Source organism: Hemitrygon akajei, chromosome 1, assembly GCF_048418815.1.
Source record: "Hemitrygon akajei chromosome 1, sHemAka1.3, whole genome shotgun sequence".
NCBI classification, from domain to species: Eukaryota; Metazoa; Chordata; class Chondrichthyes; order Myliobatiformes; family Dasyatidae; genus Hemitrygon; species Hemitrygon akajei.
In genome coordinates this window covers 28,248,746-28,269,404 of record NC_133124.1, presented here as the reverse complement: position 1 = coordinate 28,269,404, position 20,659 = coordinate 28,248,746, and the positions used below count along the sequence as shown (strand labels likewise).

Sequence of the window (20,659 nt, the reverse complement as noted above, 5' to 3'; positions counted from 1 at the left end):
GCTAAACGAGTAAAAGATGACCTGATTTCCAAAAGGCATAAAGATAAAGATGACACATTTCTTTAATATTTCAAGCAAGATTACATTTTTATTTCCATCTTTTACAGTTTCAAAATAACAAAAAAGGAAAAGGGCCTGAAGCAAAAGTTTGGGCACCCTGCATGGTCAGTACTTAGTAACATTCCCTTTGGCAAGTATCACAGCTTGTAAAAGCTTTCTGTAGCCAACTAAGAGTCTTTCAATTATTGTTTGAGGGATTTTCACCCATTCTTCCTTGCAAAAGGCTTCTAGTTCTGTGAGATTCTTGGGCCGTCTTACATGCACTGCTCTTTTGAGGTCTATCCAAAGATTTTCGATGATGTTTAGGTAGGGGACAGTGAGGGCCCTGGCAAAACCTTCAGCTTGCGCCTCTTGAGGCAGTCCATTGTGAATTTTGAGGTGTGTTTAGGATCATTATCCTGTGGTAGAAGCCATCCTCTTCTCATCTTCAGCTTTTTTTTTTACAGACGGTGTGATGTTTGCTTTCAGAATTTGCTGGTATTTAATTGTATTCATTTTTCCCTCTACCAGTGAAATGTTTCCCATGCGACTAACTGCAACACAAGCCCAAAGCATGATCAATTTCCTCCCCTCTACACCCCGCCCCTGTGGTTAACAGTTGGGGAGGTGTTCTTTTCATGCAATTCTGCACCCTTTTTTCTCCAAACATACCTTTGCTCATTGCGGCCAAAAAGTTCTATTTTAACTTCATCGGTCCACAGGACTTGTTTCTAAAATGCATCAGGCTTGTTTAGATGTTCCATTGCAAACTTGTCACTGAATTTTGTGGTGAGAACGCAGGGAAGGTTTTCTTCTGATGACTCTTCCATGAAGGGCATATTTGTGCAGGTGTCGCTGCACAGTAGAACAGTGCACCACCACTCCAGAGTCTGCTAACTCTTCCTAAAGGTCTATAAGAAGATAACAAAGTGTTTTCAGGTAGGCATTTCCTCAGTTCGTAATGTAATTAAGAAATGGCAGTTTAACAGGAATGGTGGAGATCAAGTTGAGGGCTGGAAGACCAAGAAAACTTTCCAAGAGAACTGCTCGTAGGATTGCTAGAAAGGCAAATCAAGACCCCCGCTTGACTGCAAAACACCTTCAAGAAGATTTACTGTTCTACTGTGCAGTGATACCTGCACAAATATGACCTCCGTGGAAGAGTCATCAGAAGAAAACCTTTCCTGCGTCTTCACCACAAAATTCAGCATCAGAAGTTTGCAAGGGAACATTTAAACAAGCCAGATGCATTTTGGAAACAAGTCCTGTGGACTGATGAAGTTAAAATAGAACTTTTTGGCCACAATGAGCAAAGGTACGTTTGGAGAAAAAAGGGTTGTAGAATTTCATGAAAAGAACACCTCTCCAACTGTTAAGCACGGGGCGGGGTGTGGGGGGGGGGGGGGATAATCGATTATGCTTTGGGCTTGTGTTGCAGCCAGTCGCACGGGGAACATTTCACTGGTAGAGGGAAGAATGAATTCAATTAAATACCAGCAAATTCTGGAAGCAAACATCACACCGTCTGTAAAAAAGCTGAAGATGAAAAGGAAGGTTTCTACAACAGGATAATGATCTCAAAATCCACAATGGACTACCTCAAGAGGCACAAGCGGAAGGTTTTGCCATGGCCCTCACTGTCCCCCAACCTAAACATCATTGAAAATCTTTGAATAGACCTCAAAAGAACAGTGCATACAAGACGGCCCAAGAATCTCACAGAACTAGAAGCCTTTTGCAAGGAAGAATGGGTGAAAATCCCTCAAACAATAATTGAAAGACTCTTAGTTGGCTACAGAAAGCTTTTACAAGCTGTGATACTTGCCAAAGGGGGTGTTACTAAGTACTGACCATGCAGGGTTCCCAAACTTTTGCTTCAGGCCCTTTTCCTTTTTTGTTATTTTGAAACTGTAAAAGATGGAAATAAAAAAGTAATCTTGCTTAAAATATTAAAGAAATGTGTCATTTTTATCTTTATGCCTTTTGGAAATCAGGTCATCTTTTACTAGCTTAGCTATTCACAGTAACAGAAATTTTGACTAGGGGTGTCCAAACTTTTGCTTGCCACTATACTTTGTTCTCCTTTACATTTGTGTACTGGAAATGACATTAAACAATCTTGAAAAACTTAATCATAAGTTTTAACCAATTTTCTTATATTTTTTACTTCTGCTTTCATAATTAGCTTAAATATGAGGTTCATTTCTAGTAATAGAATATCTTGGCTTTGCAGATTATTATGACAAGGGTCTTATGACAAATAGTTATTTAATCATTGAAACAGAAAAAAGTTTGTAATGTTTTTTTCAGAATTGTAAAGGAAGTTAATTATTATGTTATGATTACATCAGGCATATTGTAAATGTTTAAATAATGCAAATTTATAAGTATTGTTAAAGAATATTATTGGACATTTATTTCCTAACTGAAGGTTCTAAACAAGAAAAACACCTTCATTGAACTGAAAGATGAAATGAGACAACTTCAGCAGCAATACAATGAAACAGTAGAAGAAAATGGACGTTTACAAGCCCGGCTTGAAGCTTGGATGATCACTGCTCAGAGTGAACATGAAATTCTATCAAAAGAGGTAATTTATTAAATTGTTTAACAAACATTCAAATAAATCTATCTAAAGATCTTTTTAGCATATTCTATTTGTAAATCTGCAGGTGCTTTGTAAGGAAGACATGATCTATAAACTACGAATGAAGCAATTAAGTCAAGATGAAAAATGCAATACAGCAGAAGAAAAGGCAAGCTTCCTTTTTCACGTTCATATTGTTCTCATCCAGACAACTTTGATGGTTTTAGTTATTTTCAGACAAAACACATATATGTATATCAAATGCTAATTTTATTTTAAACTTGTGCTTTGATAGAATGCAAATTCATATATCCTAATCAAAATTAGCCAATGTTTTTGTGTTCTACCAAAATATCTGTGGTATGTTTCCTCATTCAACGTCCTTAACTTACTCAAGAGAAGGTGCTGGTTATTTTTGGAAAAATATTCCCAACGTGATAATTTAAGGAAGATAAACACAGAAGTATTGTTGGGGCTGGAACAAGCTTGATTAGGTTATGATACTAATTAACCAGTTTCCATTGTTTTCAGTGATAGCATGATGCCAGCAGGCAGTTGACTGGAGGAGATATTGCCATGTCTGGGAATTTTGGATGAGTAGGAGAGATGTGTTTTAACTACCTGGTAGACTAAGACTATGGGCCATTTTGCAGTGATAGTTAGTACCTGTAATGCAGCTCCAGTTACCTGAAAGTAAAGTCACAAGAGAATGATTTCATGCTTATAGTCAAACAGTGAGTGGATCATCAAAAGCTACAGATCAACCAGTAGTTACATAGAACAGTACAGCACAGGAACAGGCGCTTTGGCTTACAAACTGTTGCCAAACCAACTAAATTAATAATCAAATAGCCAGCTAAACTAATCTCTTCTGCCTACACAATATCCATATCCTTCTATTTTCCTGAATTTATGTATCTCTCTAAAAGTCTGTTAAATGTTCCTAATATATCTGCCTCTACCATGACCACAAGGCAGTACATTCCAGGCATCCACCAATGTTTGTGTAAAAAAAAAACTTGTCCCTCACATCTGCTTTGAAATTACGCTCTCTCATCTTAAATGTATGCCCTTGGGTATTAGACATTTCAATCCTGGAAAAAAGATACTGTCTGTCTACTCTACCTATGCCTTTCATAGAAAACCTACAGCACAATACAGGCCCTTTGGACCACAATGTTGTGCCAAACATGTCCCTACTTTAGCAATTACTAGGCTTACTCATAGCCCTGTATTTTTCTAAGCTCCATGTACCTATCCAAAAGTCTCTTAAAAGAACCTATCGTATCCGCCTCCACCACTGTTGCCGGCAGCCCATTCCACGCACTCACCATCCTCTGCATAAAAAACTTATAAACTGACATCTACTCTGTACCTACTCCCCAGCACCTTAAACTTGTGTCCTCTTGTGGCAACCATTTCAGCCCTGGGAAAATAATAATCCTATAAATATCTACCAGAACACCCCTCAGCCTCCACCGCTCCAAAGAAATTAACACAAGTTTGTCTAACCTCAAAACTAAGCAATGCCCTCTAAACCAGGCAGTGTCCTGCTAAATGTCTTCTGCACCCTCTCCTAAGCCTCAATATCCTTTGTAGAATAGGGTGACCAGTTCTGTATGCAATACTGCCAATGCAGCTTAATTAGAGTTTCATAAAGCTGCAGCATAGCTTCCTGACTTTAGGACTCAACTAATGCCTTGATTGATAATGGCAAGCATGCCACATGCTTTCTTAACCACTCTATCACTCTGTGTAGCCACTTTCAGAGAGCCATGAATTTGGACCCCAAAATCTGTCTGCTCATAGTCATTGTTAAGTGTGTTGCCATTAACAGTGTACCGTCTCTTTACATTTCACCTATCAAGGTGCAACACTTCATATTTGGCCGTGTTTAACTCTGTTGGCCATTTCTCCATCCATATCTGCAACTGATCTATATCCCACTGTATTCTGTGCCAGTCTTTTATGCTATCTTCAACACCACCAATCTTCGTACCATCTGCAAACTTACTAACCCACCCATCTACATCCTTATCCAGGCTATTTATATACGTACATTACAAACAGCAGAGGTACCAGTACCCTGTGGAACACTACTACTGACAGACCTCCAGCTAAAACAAGTCTCTTCAACCATTACCTCCTGTCTTCTAAATCCAAACAGCCAATTCATCATGGATCCCATGATTCTTCCTCTTCTGGATGAACCTGTCATGAGAAACCTTGTCAAATGCCTTGTGGACAGCATTCACAGCTCTACTTTCATCAATCACCCTCATCACCTCATCATAAAACTCAATCAAGTTAGTAAGAAATGCACAAAGCTATGCTGGCTCTCCCTAATTTAACCATGGTTTTCCAACTCATAAATCATAAATCCTAACCCTAAGAATTCTCTTCAGTAATTTCACTACCACTGAAATGAGACTCACTGGTCTGTAGTTTCCAGGATCATCCCTGGTTGTCTTCTTGAATAATGGAACAACATTATCTTCTTGCCAGTCCTCTGGGATCTTGCCTGTGGCTAGAGAGGACACAAAGATAGTGGTCAGTCCCAGCTATTTCTACTCTTGCCTTTCTCAGTAACCTGGGGTATAGCTCATCAGACCCTGGAGACCTATCCCCCTTAATGCTTCCACGCACACTTCCTCCTCCTTTACCTCAAGATGCCCTACCATATCAATACACTCGAGCCTGTTCTCCCTATCTCCCTAACCTCCATATACTTCTGATTTAAAGTACTCATTAAGAATCCTCTGAATTCAAGCAAGTGTTCCTCATTCCTTAGTTATTCTCTTGTTCTTGATATATATACACACACACACTGTTGAAAGCCTTACGATTCTCTTTAATCCTACTTGCCAAGCACTTTTGACTTTTCCCATCATGACTTTCCTAATTCCCTTTCTGAGTTCCTTTCTAGCTTCTTTATAATCCTCAAGGGCTCTGTTCGATTATATTTTCTTAAGCTTTATATGCTTTCCCTTTGTCTTCTTGACTAAATTCATCACCTCTCTCAACCTCCAAGGTTCTCTTACCTTTCCATCCTTGTCTGACTGGAACATACCTGTCTTGTACTCTGTGGAGTAGGTCATTCAGCACCTTCCATATGTCAGATGTGGACTTGCTTCAAACAATTGTTCCCAATTAACTATCAGTATTTCCTTGCTTTTATAATATTCTATTCCCCTTGAAATAAATGCCAATGTTGCATTTGCCTTTTTTACCACAGACTCAACCTGTAAATTAACCTGTTAGGAGTCTTGCACGAGGACTCCTAAGTCCCTCTGTACCTCTGATGTTTGAACCTTCTTCCAATTTAAATACCAGTCCCCACTATTGTTCCTTTTACCAAAATGAGTCCGTGCTCTAAGTTCATCACCTTTACTCATAATACTCATAGCATTAAAATAAACACACTTCAAACTATCCCTCCCATTGTATCTATTACTTTGCTCCTGCCTGTTTTTACTGGCCTTCAGATCTACCTTTCTCTCCACCCTCCTCTTTCTGACTTGGTGTTCTAGTTCCCATACCCCACCATACTAGTATAAACCATCTTGAATAGCACGAGTGAACCTCGGGGCCAGGATATTGGCTCTCCTCCAGTTTAGGTGCAACTCTTGCCTCTTTTACAGGTTACCTCTGCTCAGAAGAGGTTCCAGTGTTCCAAGAACATGAAACACTTCCCCCTACACTAATTCCTCAGCCACTCAATCATCTGTTTCGCAGCCATCATTCATCCAGTTTAAGATGGTGCTACTGAAGGTGTGCGACTGTTTGCTGGCAGTTCAGATGGCAAGAAATTCAACTAAAAATATTACTAATAACACCTTTTCCGAAGTAAATTGTGGTAGATTATCACTGCAAACAATGAAGAGGTGAGCAAAGGTGAAGCAAATTCGAGAGATGAGCCACTTTGGTGTGTTGCAAAAATCGATGCAGATGGAGTAAACGATTTGGAAAGGAAAAGTCAAGGCAGAGGAGTTTTGATGTCTGTAAAACTAACCTGGGTACGAGGTTGGTTTGCATTCAGTGCTGACCCAATTTGCAGAGGTTGAGAATGACTTCAGCCTGGGCGGTGAAATCTAGACTCAGGGTGAATCTCTGGGCGACATGGTCAAGGCCTGGTGCATTTCACTGCACTGGGGCCCGGGTCCTAATGTGAGGTACAATCCATTGTCTGGACAATTTAAACAGAGGTCCAGATAGACCGGAAAGGCAGGGTGTTGGGAACAGAGGCAAGAGTAGGGCTGATTTCGCTCATTCTCCTGTGACATTCACTTCTCCCTCCATGGAACTGAGGCTGAGAGACTGCCCCTAGCTGCTGTGCTTCTGACTGTGAGGTTCGCAATTATTTTCCCTGCTAATATGATGAACTGATACCAAGGCTTTGGGCCTACTCCAGGCTGCTCTGGGGATTCGGATCTAAGGACTCAATTTTGTTTAGAATGCTGTTGCTCGCTTCAGTTATTTGCATGATTATTTTCTCTTTCTCTGCACATTGGGCTTTATTTCTTTTAAATGGGTTCCTTTGGGGTTCTTTCTTTGTGGCTGCCTGTAAGCAGACAAATATCAAGCTTGTATAATTTATAATCTTTAATATTAATCTTTGGTAATAAATGTGCTTTGAATCTTAGAATCTGTACTATCTTTCTATTCCTGCCCTGGCAAGCACATGGTATTGGGAGTAATCTAGAGACTACTGCCTTCCTAACTCCCTATACTTACTGTGCAATACTGCCCTTTTATTTTTATGAATGTCATTGGTGCCAACATGTACCATGATCTCTGGATACTCCCCTTACCCCTGGAGCATATTCTGCAGCCACTCTGAGACATCCTGGACCCTTAGCACCTGGGAGGCAACACACCATCCTGACGTCTCTTTTACGGCCACAGAATCCCCTGTCCATCCCCCTAACTATTGAGAATCCTATCACCATCTGACTGACTTTACTGCTGAGCCTCAGAGTCAGCCAAGAGCCACTGGCCTTGCTGCTGCTGCTGTGCTCAAGTAGGTCATTCTCCCCTGCCCCTGCCACCACCCCTCTAGCAGTACCGAAAGGGTGTACTTGAGTTGCACGGAGTGACTGAGGAGAACCCAAGTGCAGGACACAGGCACAGAGATTGAGTTGGGGATGCTGGTGCAGACGAGAACGTTGAAGTGCAAACAGGTCGTCTCAGCGGAGCAGGGCTATGCGTGTGTCTTCCCAGATCTTGTGGCACCAGCGGAGATGGGCCTGAACAGAAGGCACAGCAATGTCCTCTTCATGAGCGGAGAACAGAGTGTGTTGGTAACTGAGGGAGCATTGAAAGGGAGACATTCTGGTGGTGGTGCTGACCAGGGAGTTGTGGGTGTACTCTACCCAAGTGAGATGGGTGCTCCAGGCAGACGGGTTGTTGGCAGTGCAGTGCTGCTTCTAAATCCTGGTTAGCTCGCTCTGTTTGACTGTCCATCTGCGGATGAAAGCTGGACGACAGACTTACTGAGGCACCAGGGGCTTGACAAAAAGATCTCCAGACTTAAGAGATGAATTGGGAACCCCGATCAGAAATAATGTCCGAAAAAATCCCGTGAAGGCAGAAGACATGATGCACGAGAAGGTCAGCTGTTTCCTGAGCTGTAGGGAGTTTGGGAAGGGCTACGAAGTGCACAGCTTTGGAGAAGCGATCCACCACAGTGAGTACAGCAGTGTTCCCATGTGAAAGGGTTAATCCCATAACAAAATCCAGTGCTATGTGAGACCAAGGACAGCTAGAAACAGGTAGGGGATGAAGCAATCCAGCAGATGGTCGGTGGGAGGCTTTTCCCACAGGCACAAACAGAACAGACAGAGACAATGGAGCGTCCATGGAGGGCCACCAGAAGTGCCTCTTCAGAAGGGACAGTGTCCAATCAATCCCGGATGGCAGGCGAAACGAGACGTGTGCCCTCACTGGACAACCTGAGATCGAACGGAATTGGGCACAGAAAGTTGATTGGAGGGTCCATTGCCTGGGTTAGGTTGGGCCCATTGGGCCTCTTTGTCTATGGCCTCGATCTCCCAGGTGAGGGCAGCCATTACACAGGATGGCAGAAGGATGGTCTTGGGGTTGGAAAGGCCTTCCTCGGAAATGTATTGATAGGAGAGAACATCGGGCTTCCCGGTCTTGGACCCCGGATGATAGGTAAGTGTAAACCTGAACCGGCCAAAAAATAATGCCCAGCGGGCTTGCTGGGAATTCAGGTGTTTGGCGGTTTGGATGTATTCAAAGTTCTTGTGCTCGGTCCAGACGATAAACGGATGTTCCGCTCCCTCCAGCCAGTGCCTCCACTCTTCCAAAGCAAGTTTGACAGCCAGTAACTCCTGGTTCCCTACTTTGTAATTTTATTCGGCAGGGGACAGCCGGCGAGAAAAGAAGGCACAGAGATTAAGTTTCTGATCAGGGCCTGAACGTTGGGAGAGGACCACTCCCACCCTGAGTCAGAGGTGTCGACCTCCACAATGAATTAACAAGAGGGGTGTGGTTGGTCCAGGATGGGAGCGGATGTGAAACGCCTCTTCAGCTCTGAGAATGCTGAGTCAGTTTCGGAGTCCCAATGAAAAGGGGTCATAGGTGAGGTGAGTTGGGTAAGGGGCGCAGCCACCCAACTATAATCCCTGATGAACCGGTGATAGAAGTTCACAAACCTCAGAAATCACTGGGGTTGCTTGCGTGTCGTGGGTCTTGGCCACTTCGCCACCACCCGGATCTTCTCGGGATCTGCTCTCACTTGCCCGTTCTCGATGATGTACCCTAAAAAGTTGACTGAGGGGACATGGAACTCACACTTCTCAGCTTTAACGAATAATGTGTTCTCCCAAAGCCTCTGTAGAACCTAATGGACATGATGGATGTGTTCCTGGAAACTGTTGGAGAAGATTAGGATGTCATCCAGATAAACAAACACAAAGCAGTTAATAAAGTCACTTAGGACATCGTTAATCAGGGCTTGGAAGACGGCGGGAGCATTGGTGAGGCCAAATGGCATGACCAGGTATTCGAAGTGGCCTAGAGGGGTATTGAATGCTGTTTTCCACTCGTCTCCCTCCCTTATTCTGACCAGATGGTAGGCGCTTTGTAGGTCCAACTTGGAGAAGATGGTGGCTCCGTGAAGTGGTTCAAAAGCGGAGTTTATGAATGGCAGTGGATGCTTGTTCTTTATGGTTATATGATTTAGGCCTTGGTAGTCAATACGGGGACGTAGTGAACCATCCTTCTTCCCCACAAAGAAGAACTCTGCGCCCAAGGGGGAGGATGAGAGTCGGATAATGCCCACCGTGAAAGATTCACTGATGTAACCCTCCATTGCTTCCCTCTCTGGCCGGGACAATTTATACAGCTGACTGGTGGGTAGAGGAGCTCTGGGGAGAAGGTCAATATCACAATCGTATGGTTGGTGTGGAGGCAGGGAAAGGGCCTGTTGCTTACTAAACACTTGTCCCAGGTCGTGGTACTCCAGTGGAACCCTGGACAAGTCAGGGGGTTCAGCAGCAGACGAAGTCTCAGTGGCTTTTACAGGGGAAAGGGCCGACTGTAGACAAGTGGAGTGACAAAACGTACTCCAGCTGGCTATCTTCCCGGTGGACCAATCAATGTGGGGATTAGGGAGGCTTACCCATGGGTACCCAAGAAGTATAGGAGCTTGAGGAGAGGAAATTAGGTTAAGTTGTACCTGTTCCCAATGGTTCCCAGAGAGAGTCAAAGACAGTGGTGATGTACAGTGAGTGACTCGGGCAAGATGTCTTCTGTCCAGTGCCCGGGCTTCCAGAGGGGTACTCAATGGCTCACGAGGAATTCCGACCCAGGAAGCTATGTCTTCATCCAATAGATTTCCCTCAGCACCAGAGTCCACCAAGGCGGACAAAGACAGGGACTGTTGGTGGTAGCTTTCAGTAGCTCGGATCTGCATCTGGGATTGGGGTACAGAAGGGAATGTCCTCTGACTCACCAGGGTCCCCCCTTCTACTTGTGAACCCTCCCTTTTGGCCAAAGGTAACAGCAGGTAGCATGAAAATGGCCAGACCGACCGCAACAGAGACAATCCCCTGCTTTTAATCTCCGGAGTCGCTCTGTGGGAGAAAGACTGTTCCGTCCCAGCTGCATTGGTTCCTCTCCCGGGATGGTGGAAACGGCTGGACTGGGAGCTATTCTAGGAGTGGGAGGAGGAGAGAGACTAGGGCTGGGAGAAGATGGTAAAGCATATCATGGGGTGACCAAAGGTATAGGACGACTGGTTCTCTTCCTCTGACATTCTTGGAGTTGGTTGTTCAGCCTGGTGGCTAGGGAGATCAATGAATCCGGGCTGTTAGTGTCATCCCTTGCTGCCAACTCATCCTTTATCATTTCATAGAGGCCTTGCCGAAATACCTCCTGGAGTGCCTCATGATTCCACCCCGAGTCGACCGCTAGCACCCAGAACTCCACGGAGTATTCAGCAACACTGCGTGAGCCCTGATGGAGGGTGAGTAGATGCTTAGCGGCATCTTTACCACGGACGGGATGATCAAAAATCTTCCTCATTTCTTAGATGAAAGTGGGGAATGAAGAGCAGGTCTCTGGCTGATTATCCCAAATCACAGTGGCCCACGCTAAGGCACTTCATCACAATAACCCCATGATATAAGCTATCTTTGATCTGTCCATGGTGTACGTGGATGACTACTGCTCGAACGCCAAGGAGCTTTGCAGCAGAAAGCCCGGCACTTCCCCAGATCCCCAGCGTAGGGTTCTGGTTCAGGTACGTGTGGCTCTCTTAGTGGTCATGTTGTCGACACATAGGGCATTGCCACTACAGGCTGTCTAGGCTGGTCAGACAGAGTTCCCGGAGTGGACTGGGTAAGATGAGCCGATACTCGGTCAACCTGTTCACTGACCTTTTTTACATTCACTGACAAGGAACAGAGGTTCTCCATGACATCCTGGAGCAGCTGATCATGCAGGCCCAATAAGGAGCCCTGGCTGGCAAGAGCTTGTTGCAGGGAATTCGTGTCTGCTGGGTTCATTGTGGCCAGTTCATTCTGTTGCACAGAGCGACTGAGGAGAGCTGAAGTGCAGGACACAGGCACAGAGATTGAGTTGGGATGCTGGCGCAGATGTGAACATTGTACAGCAAACGGGAGGAATCTTGACACGGAGACAGGGTTTTCAGGGAATATCTTGAAATTGGAGCTGAACTTAGAACTAATAGTTCTAATCAGTCAGGAAGCAAAGTTAACACAAAGGAATAGACTAACAAACTGGTGATCAGTGGTTGTGACACCAGGGTTCTTATACTGCATTTCTTGATGGAGACCAGGTGTGCTGTCATCAAGTGAATTAACAGTAAATAGGAAATTAACGATTGGAATCAAAGCATAATCAAAGGAGATTAGGGGCAAAATAGGGGATTAACAATCCGGACCATGACAACTTGTTGCTGAAGGGAATGGCTACAGGGAAACCCTGCACTGACTGCTGACTCCCCTTATTCTTCTAGTGGTCACTCATCCACTATTTGACACCTGCACCCTGGGTGAGATCAACTCAGTAAAAGTTTTGTCTATGAGTTTTCCAGCCTCCTAGAAGGTCTTGAGTGTATCCAGCTTCAGTTTTAGTTCCTTGACCTGGTCTGTCAGCAGTTGAAGTTGGGTGCACTTCCAGCAGAACCATTTGGCTTTATAAAGTGTTGGTCAGACCACAGTTGGAATATGGTAACAAATTTCTGGCCTATATATGAGGAAAGATATGTTCGTGCTGGGGAGTGTCTAGGACGGATCTAATTGAAAACTACCAGAAGCTGAAAGGCCGGGAAGGAGTGAATTTAGAGAGGATGTTTCCATTAACTAGAGAGTCTAGGATCTAAGGATACAACCTCAGAATAAAGAGATGTCCCTTTAAAATTAAGATGAGGAGGAATTTGTTCAGCTAGAAGCCAGTGACTGTAATTTGTTGCCGCAGAGGGCTGTGGAGACTCAAGTTATTGGGTTTATCTAAGGTGAGTTGAAAAAGGGATTGAGGGTTATGGAGAAAAGGGAGAATGCAGTTGAAAGAAAAATCAGCCATGATTAAATGGTAGAGAAGACTCAATAGACGAATGGCCTAAATTCTGATTATATTTTTGTTCTTAATATTCTCAGTAAATGCTTTGCACACCATTCCCCATTACATACCTCCCTACAGCCTCCAGCATTTTGAATTCATATTTAATGTGCAGTATGTAGATTACCCTTCCCTTCACATTTGTGTCTCTGATTTCCAGTTTAAGATGGTGCTGATGAGTATCAGGCTACGTCCACACTAGACCGGATAATTTTGAAAATGCCTGTTTCACGTAAAAACGATATGCGTCCACACCAAGCGTTTTTGAAAATACCTCCGTCCACATTAAAACGGGTATTTGGGCGAATCTCCTCCTATTGGGCATGCGCAGGACACATCTACAGAAAACAAGCGACATGTTTGGTGTCGAATCTCACAGTGAGAATCCGCGTTTGTGCATTTATAGACTAGAAAATCTTAAAATGAAATGGCCAAATGCCGGACAGCTGTTGGCACTCGCGCAGGAGGACTTAAAACTAAAAAAAAAACAAATACTGGAGTGTATGGAGGCAACCGACAGGGAGTTCACGGACAGTATGAACTGGCTGATGATGAACATTAAAAAACTGAATAACTGTTGCATTAATAAAGCACCTTGTTAAATGGATAAAACATGTCTGCATCAGTGTTATCTTGTATTTCCATACAATGTTACATTAGGCTGTTACACATCTATTGCCAGAGAAGTACTGGCATAAATAGGTAAACCACCTTCATACAAGCAAGGACAGGAAACAGGGCAAAGTGAGTATACTTATTTATTCAGTAAGTTATGGGTCAAAGTATTTGGTGAGTACATTTCTAACTCTTCTGGCTTTAGCCTCGTTGCCGTCTATTCAGAAATTGTTAGGTTGTGTGGGGGTTGCATTCAGGGAAACAATGAAATGCTGCCATCTGTTCCGGCACGTTGTGATGGCATTTCTAGAAATCTCTGGTTACCCCGTCCACATTGCTCTGGCCAGTCGGCGTTTTCAAATTTACACACTCTGGAGGGCGTTTTAGAAAAGCTCCGATTTTGGGGGAGGAAAATGCCATTTCAGTGTGGACAGAGGGTCAAAATGAAGAGAAAACGCTTCGGTTACAGATTTATCCGGTTTAGTGTGGACATAGCCTCAGTGACTTCTGGCTGGCGGTTAACCAAACAAAGAAAACAATTAAATACTTTGTTAATCAACTTTTTTCTGGTAAATGATCACCACAAGCAATGGCCTGTAATGTCCCTTTGGACTTGGAAGCAATTCAATGTGGCAGAACCAAGGTGAGGCAAGTCAGCAGGCCCATCACCAAGAGCAAGAAATGCCCAAGGTTCCATCAATTTAAACACTGGGCCAAATTGGAAAGGTTGGTTGCAGGCTGAATCCAGGCATCATATCGAAGCGACTGAACACAATGTCTGGATGACGATTTAAGTGCAAGGCTGAATTGGAAAGGTCAGGTTCAGGCCAAATCGAGGCGGTGCGGTCCAAGTCCCTGAGTGTACCGAAGTGCTCGAAGCTGATGTTTGGGCCACTTAGTGCTGGGCCAGATTGAAATGGTGAAGATGACCGGACCCGAGGCAAGGGATGGGCCAGTTCAGTTTGCTGTTCCACTCTGCACTGAACTAAGGGTCTATGGACAGGACTGTCTTTGTGGACTTCAGTTCAGAATGCCATTTGCTTGTGTTTATTGTTTGCATGATTTGTTTTTTTTCTGTCTGTACACTGGGTGTTTGATGATCTTTTTTTACTGTCTCTTTGGGTTTCTTTGTTTCATGGCTGCCTTTTATGGGACAGATCTCAAGATTGAATAATGCATGCCTACTTTGATAATAAACGTATATTGAACTTTGATTTTTATGTCATATCTGCATATGTACATTTCATTGCCTGTATACAGAAGCAACTATTGAACAATGGCGCACACACATGCCAAGTACTCATTGTACCGTTCTCCTTTTTAGCGGGACAATGCATTGTACAGTGATGAGGGGTAAAAGTCATAGCTGCATGATAATGCCACTTTTAAAAGACAACGATCGCCATCACAGTGCTGATCGTCACCGTTGGTCTTGAAGAGACCTGGCCAGTAATGATGCTAAAGGATAGAAAATCATGTGCCTTCATTGTTAATCCTCTCAGCTTACCTCTTCCTTATCCCACACATTCTTCTGATTTAGAAGCCTAATATATGTAAACATTGGTCAAAGAATCATAGGTTCATTTTATTGTCAAATAATGCATGTACAATACAACTCTGATATTTGGCTGCACCAGATAGCCATTAAGTACAGGAAGACCATGGATGTTGATGAAAGAAACTCCCCCCACACCAGCACTAAAGATAAAAGGAACAGAATTCTCAGACCCTAAAATCCTACCACCCCCCCCCTGCCCCGAGCAAAAAACAGCCACAACAACAATCACTGACCCCCTGCTTATAACAATTACCGACCCCCTCACTTGCAGAAAAGAACAGAGACAGTAGCATGGATTCTACTCTGCTTGCAACCTCTGCTCAACCCTTCCTCATTACCCCCTGTAGTATAACTTTGCCTTTATGCCTTTCTCTTTTCAGGACTTCAAACTCTTCAACCCGACAATGGTAGGGAAACAAAAGGCTCCATAGCAAGGATAAGTATCTTCCCTCAGCATTGCATTCATAGCGGCTAGCTCAGATAGGGATAGATAATAATTTTGCAGACAAATTAGGGACATTATCTGCACATAGTGTGACACTAAACATGACTGGTCCACTGCTAGACCACAGATAAATTGATGCAGATGCCAGTTTTTCACAGCCCAAGGTCACAAACAATTTCTGTGACAAAGGACTCAGATGAGAACTTCACCAGGGCAGGCTGCAGAAATGGTTTTAACTTTGGTATATTAGCATGTCTGGAAGAGAATCTGCATCTATTGTCTAGCAGCACAGAGGACAAACCTTGCACTTGTCTTTCCACTAACCCTGGGTCCATCTTTTTCAGCTGTAGGTGATGGACAATCCTGTTCGTGCATTTCCAATGGATTATTTCTCAGCCTCCAGTGCAGCACATTTATTGTCACCCATTTTCTTGGGGCTTCCATTCTTCTACACATGGTCAGACAGCTTCCCCACTGCTACAGAGTGTTTATGCAGGATGTTACAACTCTCCAGGAATTTGTTTTCTAGCAGATTGTAGAGGTACTTTCCTGGTTAAATTGGTAGCGGTATTATGGAGCACAAGTCTATTGTCCTTTCTTAGGGAAACACTGTTTATCTTCTCACTGCTACCGTATGCTATTACTTCCAGCAATTGAACTGTGACTTCTGCATCTGAAGTTATCTGCAATCATTTCCACTGAAGGTCAGTTTACACTTTATCAGTAGTAACAACAGTACAGAAAAACACATTGAAACTAAGTCTACAGGGAATGTCCAAATATAATTCCTTAACAATTCTATGTAATATGACATGCTTTGGTTTGAAATGTTTATTTTGTAAGTTTTCTATTATTTCTTTGTGTCCATGTGGATGCTGGGATAGTCAGTAGAAGTGGGAGGGTGCACTATAATGCCCCCAGTGGATGGAGATTGGGAGTTACATTTACTAGTGCCTAAGTTCTAGTGAAAGCCAAGAGGAACCTGGTTGTCTAGATTGTTTCTTCCCTCCTTCCTTCATCTTATCACATATAATGGGACAGAATAGATTTTGTAGCATGCCTCATATCCATGTGTATGTACACAGATGACCAACTAGAGTCATAAACCATGTCATATGTGGACAGACCTTGTCATTCTCTATTCACCCTTTGGTTTGTCATTTAGACTTAAAAACCAATGACCTAGTAAACTGTCACTGTGGAGTTTTGACTTGTAGGATTCACTGTCTTTGGTCACATCAGAGTTAATGATATCCTACATCCTGGGGTTGCTGTACTTCTTTCAAAGCAATGTGGCCTAACAAGTGAAAGTGAAATATAGTTTTCTCACTTAGAATAGGGAATGTTAATGATCTTCAGATCCCCACACCTAGCCTGCAGCCAGATACACAGTCATTCATTACCATAAATATCTTGAAAGCCAGTGGTACTACTTATACTTCTCTACAGTTGCAATTGTAGTTGTGGTAGTTGGAAGATATTACTGAGAACACCTTTGATAAAGTGAAGATAACCTCCACACACAAATCTTCAGTAAGGTAAAGCTGAGATAATTGCTCTTTGAATTCTTCTACCTACCCTCTCATTCCTCATTCCTGCTCCTTCTGTTGTACCTCTCTTTTTGCACATTGAGCTGCTACTGAGTTCATTTTTCCTCTCATTTTTTGCTCAGAGTCCTCATTTTCCAACTGGTCTTCTCACCTGGGAGCAACATTTTTTTGCAAAAGACTTCAAGTCAGATAATGCCTTTCTGTGTCTCCAACAATTCTTGTAGACTTTTGCAGCCTTACTAAAACACTGCTTACGCAGCACTCCATTCAGTTGAAATCAGTCAGTAACTAACTTTAAAGTAAATTATAATCTCTTTCATTAACACTGGTCAGGATAATTTCTGCTCAGAAAACAAGTTAACTGGAATGCAATGCTTCAAAATTACATTATCACTTAATTCTAATTTACATTTTCCAGCTTCTGATAGCTGATAATTACCTGTTTGCTGATGACCTTGTCGATGTTGTCCACTGTGGTTTTCAACAACTGTGCACGTGTGCATTGGATTCTGTCTTTTTATGTAAATGAAACATGCATTGTCTAAAATAACAGAAGTTACACCTGTTTTTCATCCTTGCTCTTCTTTGGCATTAACAAAATAGCATCTTATTGCATTTTCTACTTTCAGTCTGTTTTATGTACTTTTCAACATTGTTAGGAGAGTAAGAAAAGGATAAAAAGAAGGATAAATTGGAACAATTATATTGCCAGAACATTTGAGCCAGGAATGATGTGTGTGTGTGTGCGTGCGTGCGTGCGTGCATGTGTGTGTGTACAAAATACTTAATTTTTTTTTAAAAGATATACTCCCTTAGTTTATTGAGGAGTTATACAGCTTAACAGCCGTTATACAACATTTTTTTTAGCTGAGGTAGGACTTAATTGAAAATGGAATTGGGCCTTGCCAGTATTGTATATAGTTCATGAGGAATCAGTAACCTCTTATACATAATTCTTATATCCCTTTCTATTAATGTCAGTAGAAAATATAATTGGATTCATTGTAAAACAGGCTGCTTATTCATTTTGTGCTATTGGCAAAAGACCAGCTTAATTTCTAATATCCATGGTTATGCTATTTTCAGAGGAGATAGATAGGGAAGAAAAAAGAAACAGATGGGGTTCAGAACTTCTGTTGGGAATTGATTCTCTGTGTATAGGATTAAGTACCAGAAGGAAACAGAAAAGCTGCTTGAAATGGCGATGCAGTGGTTAAGTTATCTGACTAGCAATCCAGATGTCTCAGATTACAGTTTTGAGAACTGAGTAGAAATCCCATCTTCTCAATTGGAAAATTTAAATTTTGTTACTTACTGTATATATGTTCAAATTAAACCATCTGGTTCACCAGTGTCCTTTAGAGAAGTAATCTGCATTCCATTATTTGGTCTGCTCTACACTGGAATCCATTCCCGTGGTATTGTGAACCATGTGTGCAATGGCCATTAGCATTGGTTGTGACTGAATTATCATGCAACCAATGGATAAAATGTTTTATAGACTCGATCCAAAGACCTAAATTTCCAAAGTGAGGTTATTTTTTATTAGGAACTCAACTAAGCTAGCTATGAAAATGCAATGGCTGAAAAAGCAAGCCAGAGGCTGGATATACTGTGGCAAGTGATTCAGTTGTGGTTGCTCAAAGCCTTTACATCTCTACAGTGCAGTACTTAGGAGTGCGATTGAACATATTCTACTTCCTGGAGGAGTAAATAGTATGTCTATCGGATATATATTTATTATATGGAGAAAAAAGATTTTATCACAAAAATAAACACATCTCAATGACCTGATTTTAAGTAACTGAAATTATCTTTAAAATGAAATTGTTTGTGCTGCATTTATGTGCAGTTAGTTGTCAGAAAAATGTTTAAACTCTTCTAAGATGAGCCTGTTATTGCCCTAGAGCCTTCTCAGATGTCCTTAAATAGATGTAATTGGTATAATTTTCCCTTGGTTATTAATCGATTGTGGAATATTGCCAGTAGAATATTTGGGCAGGGCTGGCTCTAATGAGGTTTCTTTCCTACCAATGCAAAAAACAAATCTGGAATGAAAACTGTAGTACACATAAATTTGTACTTGAAATTCCTCGACTTTTTGCATTGTGTTTTGTTGATTTTAGGTAAGTTGCATTCCAAGTATGTGCAGCCTGGTGGAAGATCCCTGCCTGTTTTGCATAGAAACATAGAAAACATAGAAAATAGGTGCAGGAGTAGGCCATTCGGCCCTTCGAGCCTGCACTGCCATTCAGTATGATCATGGCTGATCATCCAGCTCAGAACCCTGTATCTGCTTTCTCTTCATACCCCTTGATCCCTTTAGCCACAAGGGCCATATCTAATTTCCTCTTAAGTATAGCCAATGAACCGGCCTCAACTGTTTCCTGTGGCAGAGAATTCCACAGATTCACCACTCTCTGTGTGAAGAAGTTTTTCCTCATCTCGGTCCTGAAACGCTTCCCCTTTATCCTTAAACTGTGACCCCTCGTTCTGGACTTCCCCAACATCGGAAACAATCTTCCTGCATCTAGCCTGTCCAATCCCTGTAGAATTTTATACGTTTCAATAAGATCCCCCCTCAATCTTCTAAATTCCAGTGAGTATAAGTCTAGTCGATCCAGTCTTTCTTCATATGAAAGTCTTGCCATCCCAGGAATCGATCTGGTGAACCTTCTCTGTACTCCCTCTATGGCAAGAATATCTTTCCTCAGATTAGGGGACCAAAACTGCACACAATATTCTAGGTGCGGTCTCACCAAGGCCTTGTACAACTGCAGTAGAACCTCCCTGCTCCTGTATTCAAATCCTTTTGCTATGAATGCCAACATACCATTTGCCTTTTTCACTGCCTGCTGTACCTGCATGCCCACCTTCAATGACTGGTGTACAATGACACCCAGGTCTTGTTGCATCTCCCCTTTTCCTAATCGGCCACCGTTCAGATAATAATCTGTTTTCCTGTTCTTGAAACCAAAGTGGATAACCTCACATTTATCCACATTAAATTGCATCTGCCATGAATTTGCCCACTCACCTAACCTATCCAAGTCACCCTGCATCCTCCTCACAGCTAGCACCGCCGCCCAGCTTCGTGTCATCCGCAAACTTGGAGATGCTGCATTTAATTCCCTCGTCTAAATCATTAATATATATTGTAAATAACTGGGGTCCCAGCACTGAGCCTTGCGGTACCCCACTAGTCACTGCCTGCCATTCTGAAAAGGTCCCGTTTACTCCCACTCTTTGCTTCCTGTCTGCCAACCAATTCTCTATCCACATCAATACCATACCCCCAATACCATGTGCTTTAAGTTTGCACACTAATCTCCTGTGTGGGACCTTGTCAAAAGCCTTTTGAAAATCTAAATATACCACATCCACTGGCTCTCCCCTATCCACTCTACTAGTTACGTCTTCAAAAAATTCTATAAGATTCGTCAGACATGATTTTCCTTTCACAAATCCATGCTGACTTTGTCCGATGATTTCACCTCTTTCCAAATGTGCTATTATCACACCTTTGATAACCGACTCTAGCATTTTTCCCACCACCGATGTCAGACTAACCGGTCTATAATTCCCCAGTTTCTCTCTCCCTCCTTTTTTAAAAAGTGGGGTTTAGTTTAGTCCAAACACTGGCTGTGACATGGAGGCAATTAGCATTTCATTCAAAGTTTTATTGTTAAGATCAAAACTAAGCTACTTCTAACTTTTAAAAAAAATCAGTGATGGTTTAGTTAAAATGATAATATTTC

General features: G+C 42.6%; 1 protein-coding gene across 1 annotated transcript in view; it reads left to right on the top strand.

Moving 5' to 3' along the window:
• The window catches only part of LOC140725104 (uncharacterized), a 523,726-nt gene that overhangs the window by 193,140 nt on the left and 309,927 nt on the right, over positions 1–20,659 (top strand). Inside the window, exons 7-8 of the mRNA XM_073040122.1 lie at positions 2,471–2,629; positions 2,712–2,795. Of these exons, the coding sequence (XP_072896223.1) occupies positions 2,471–2,629; positions 2,712–2,795 (243 nt within the window). The remainder of the gene's footprint in view (positions 1–2,470; positions 2,630–2,711; positions 2,796–20,659) is intronic.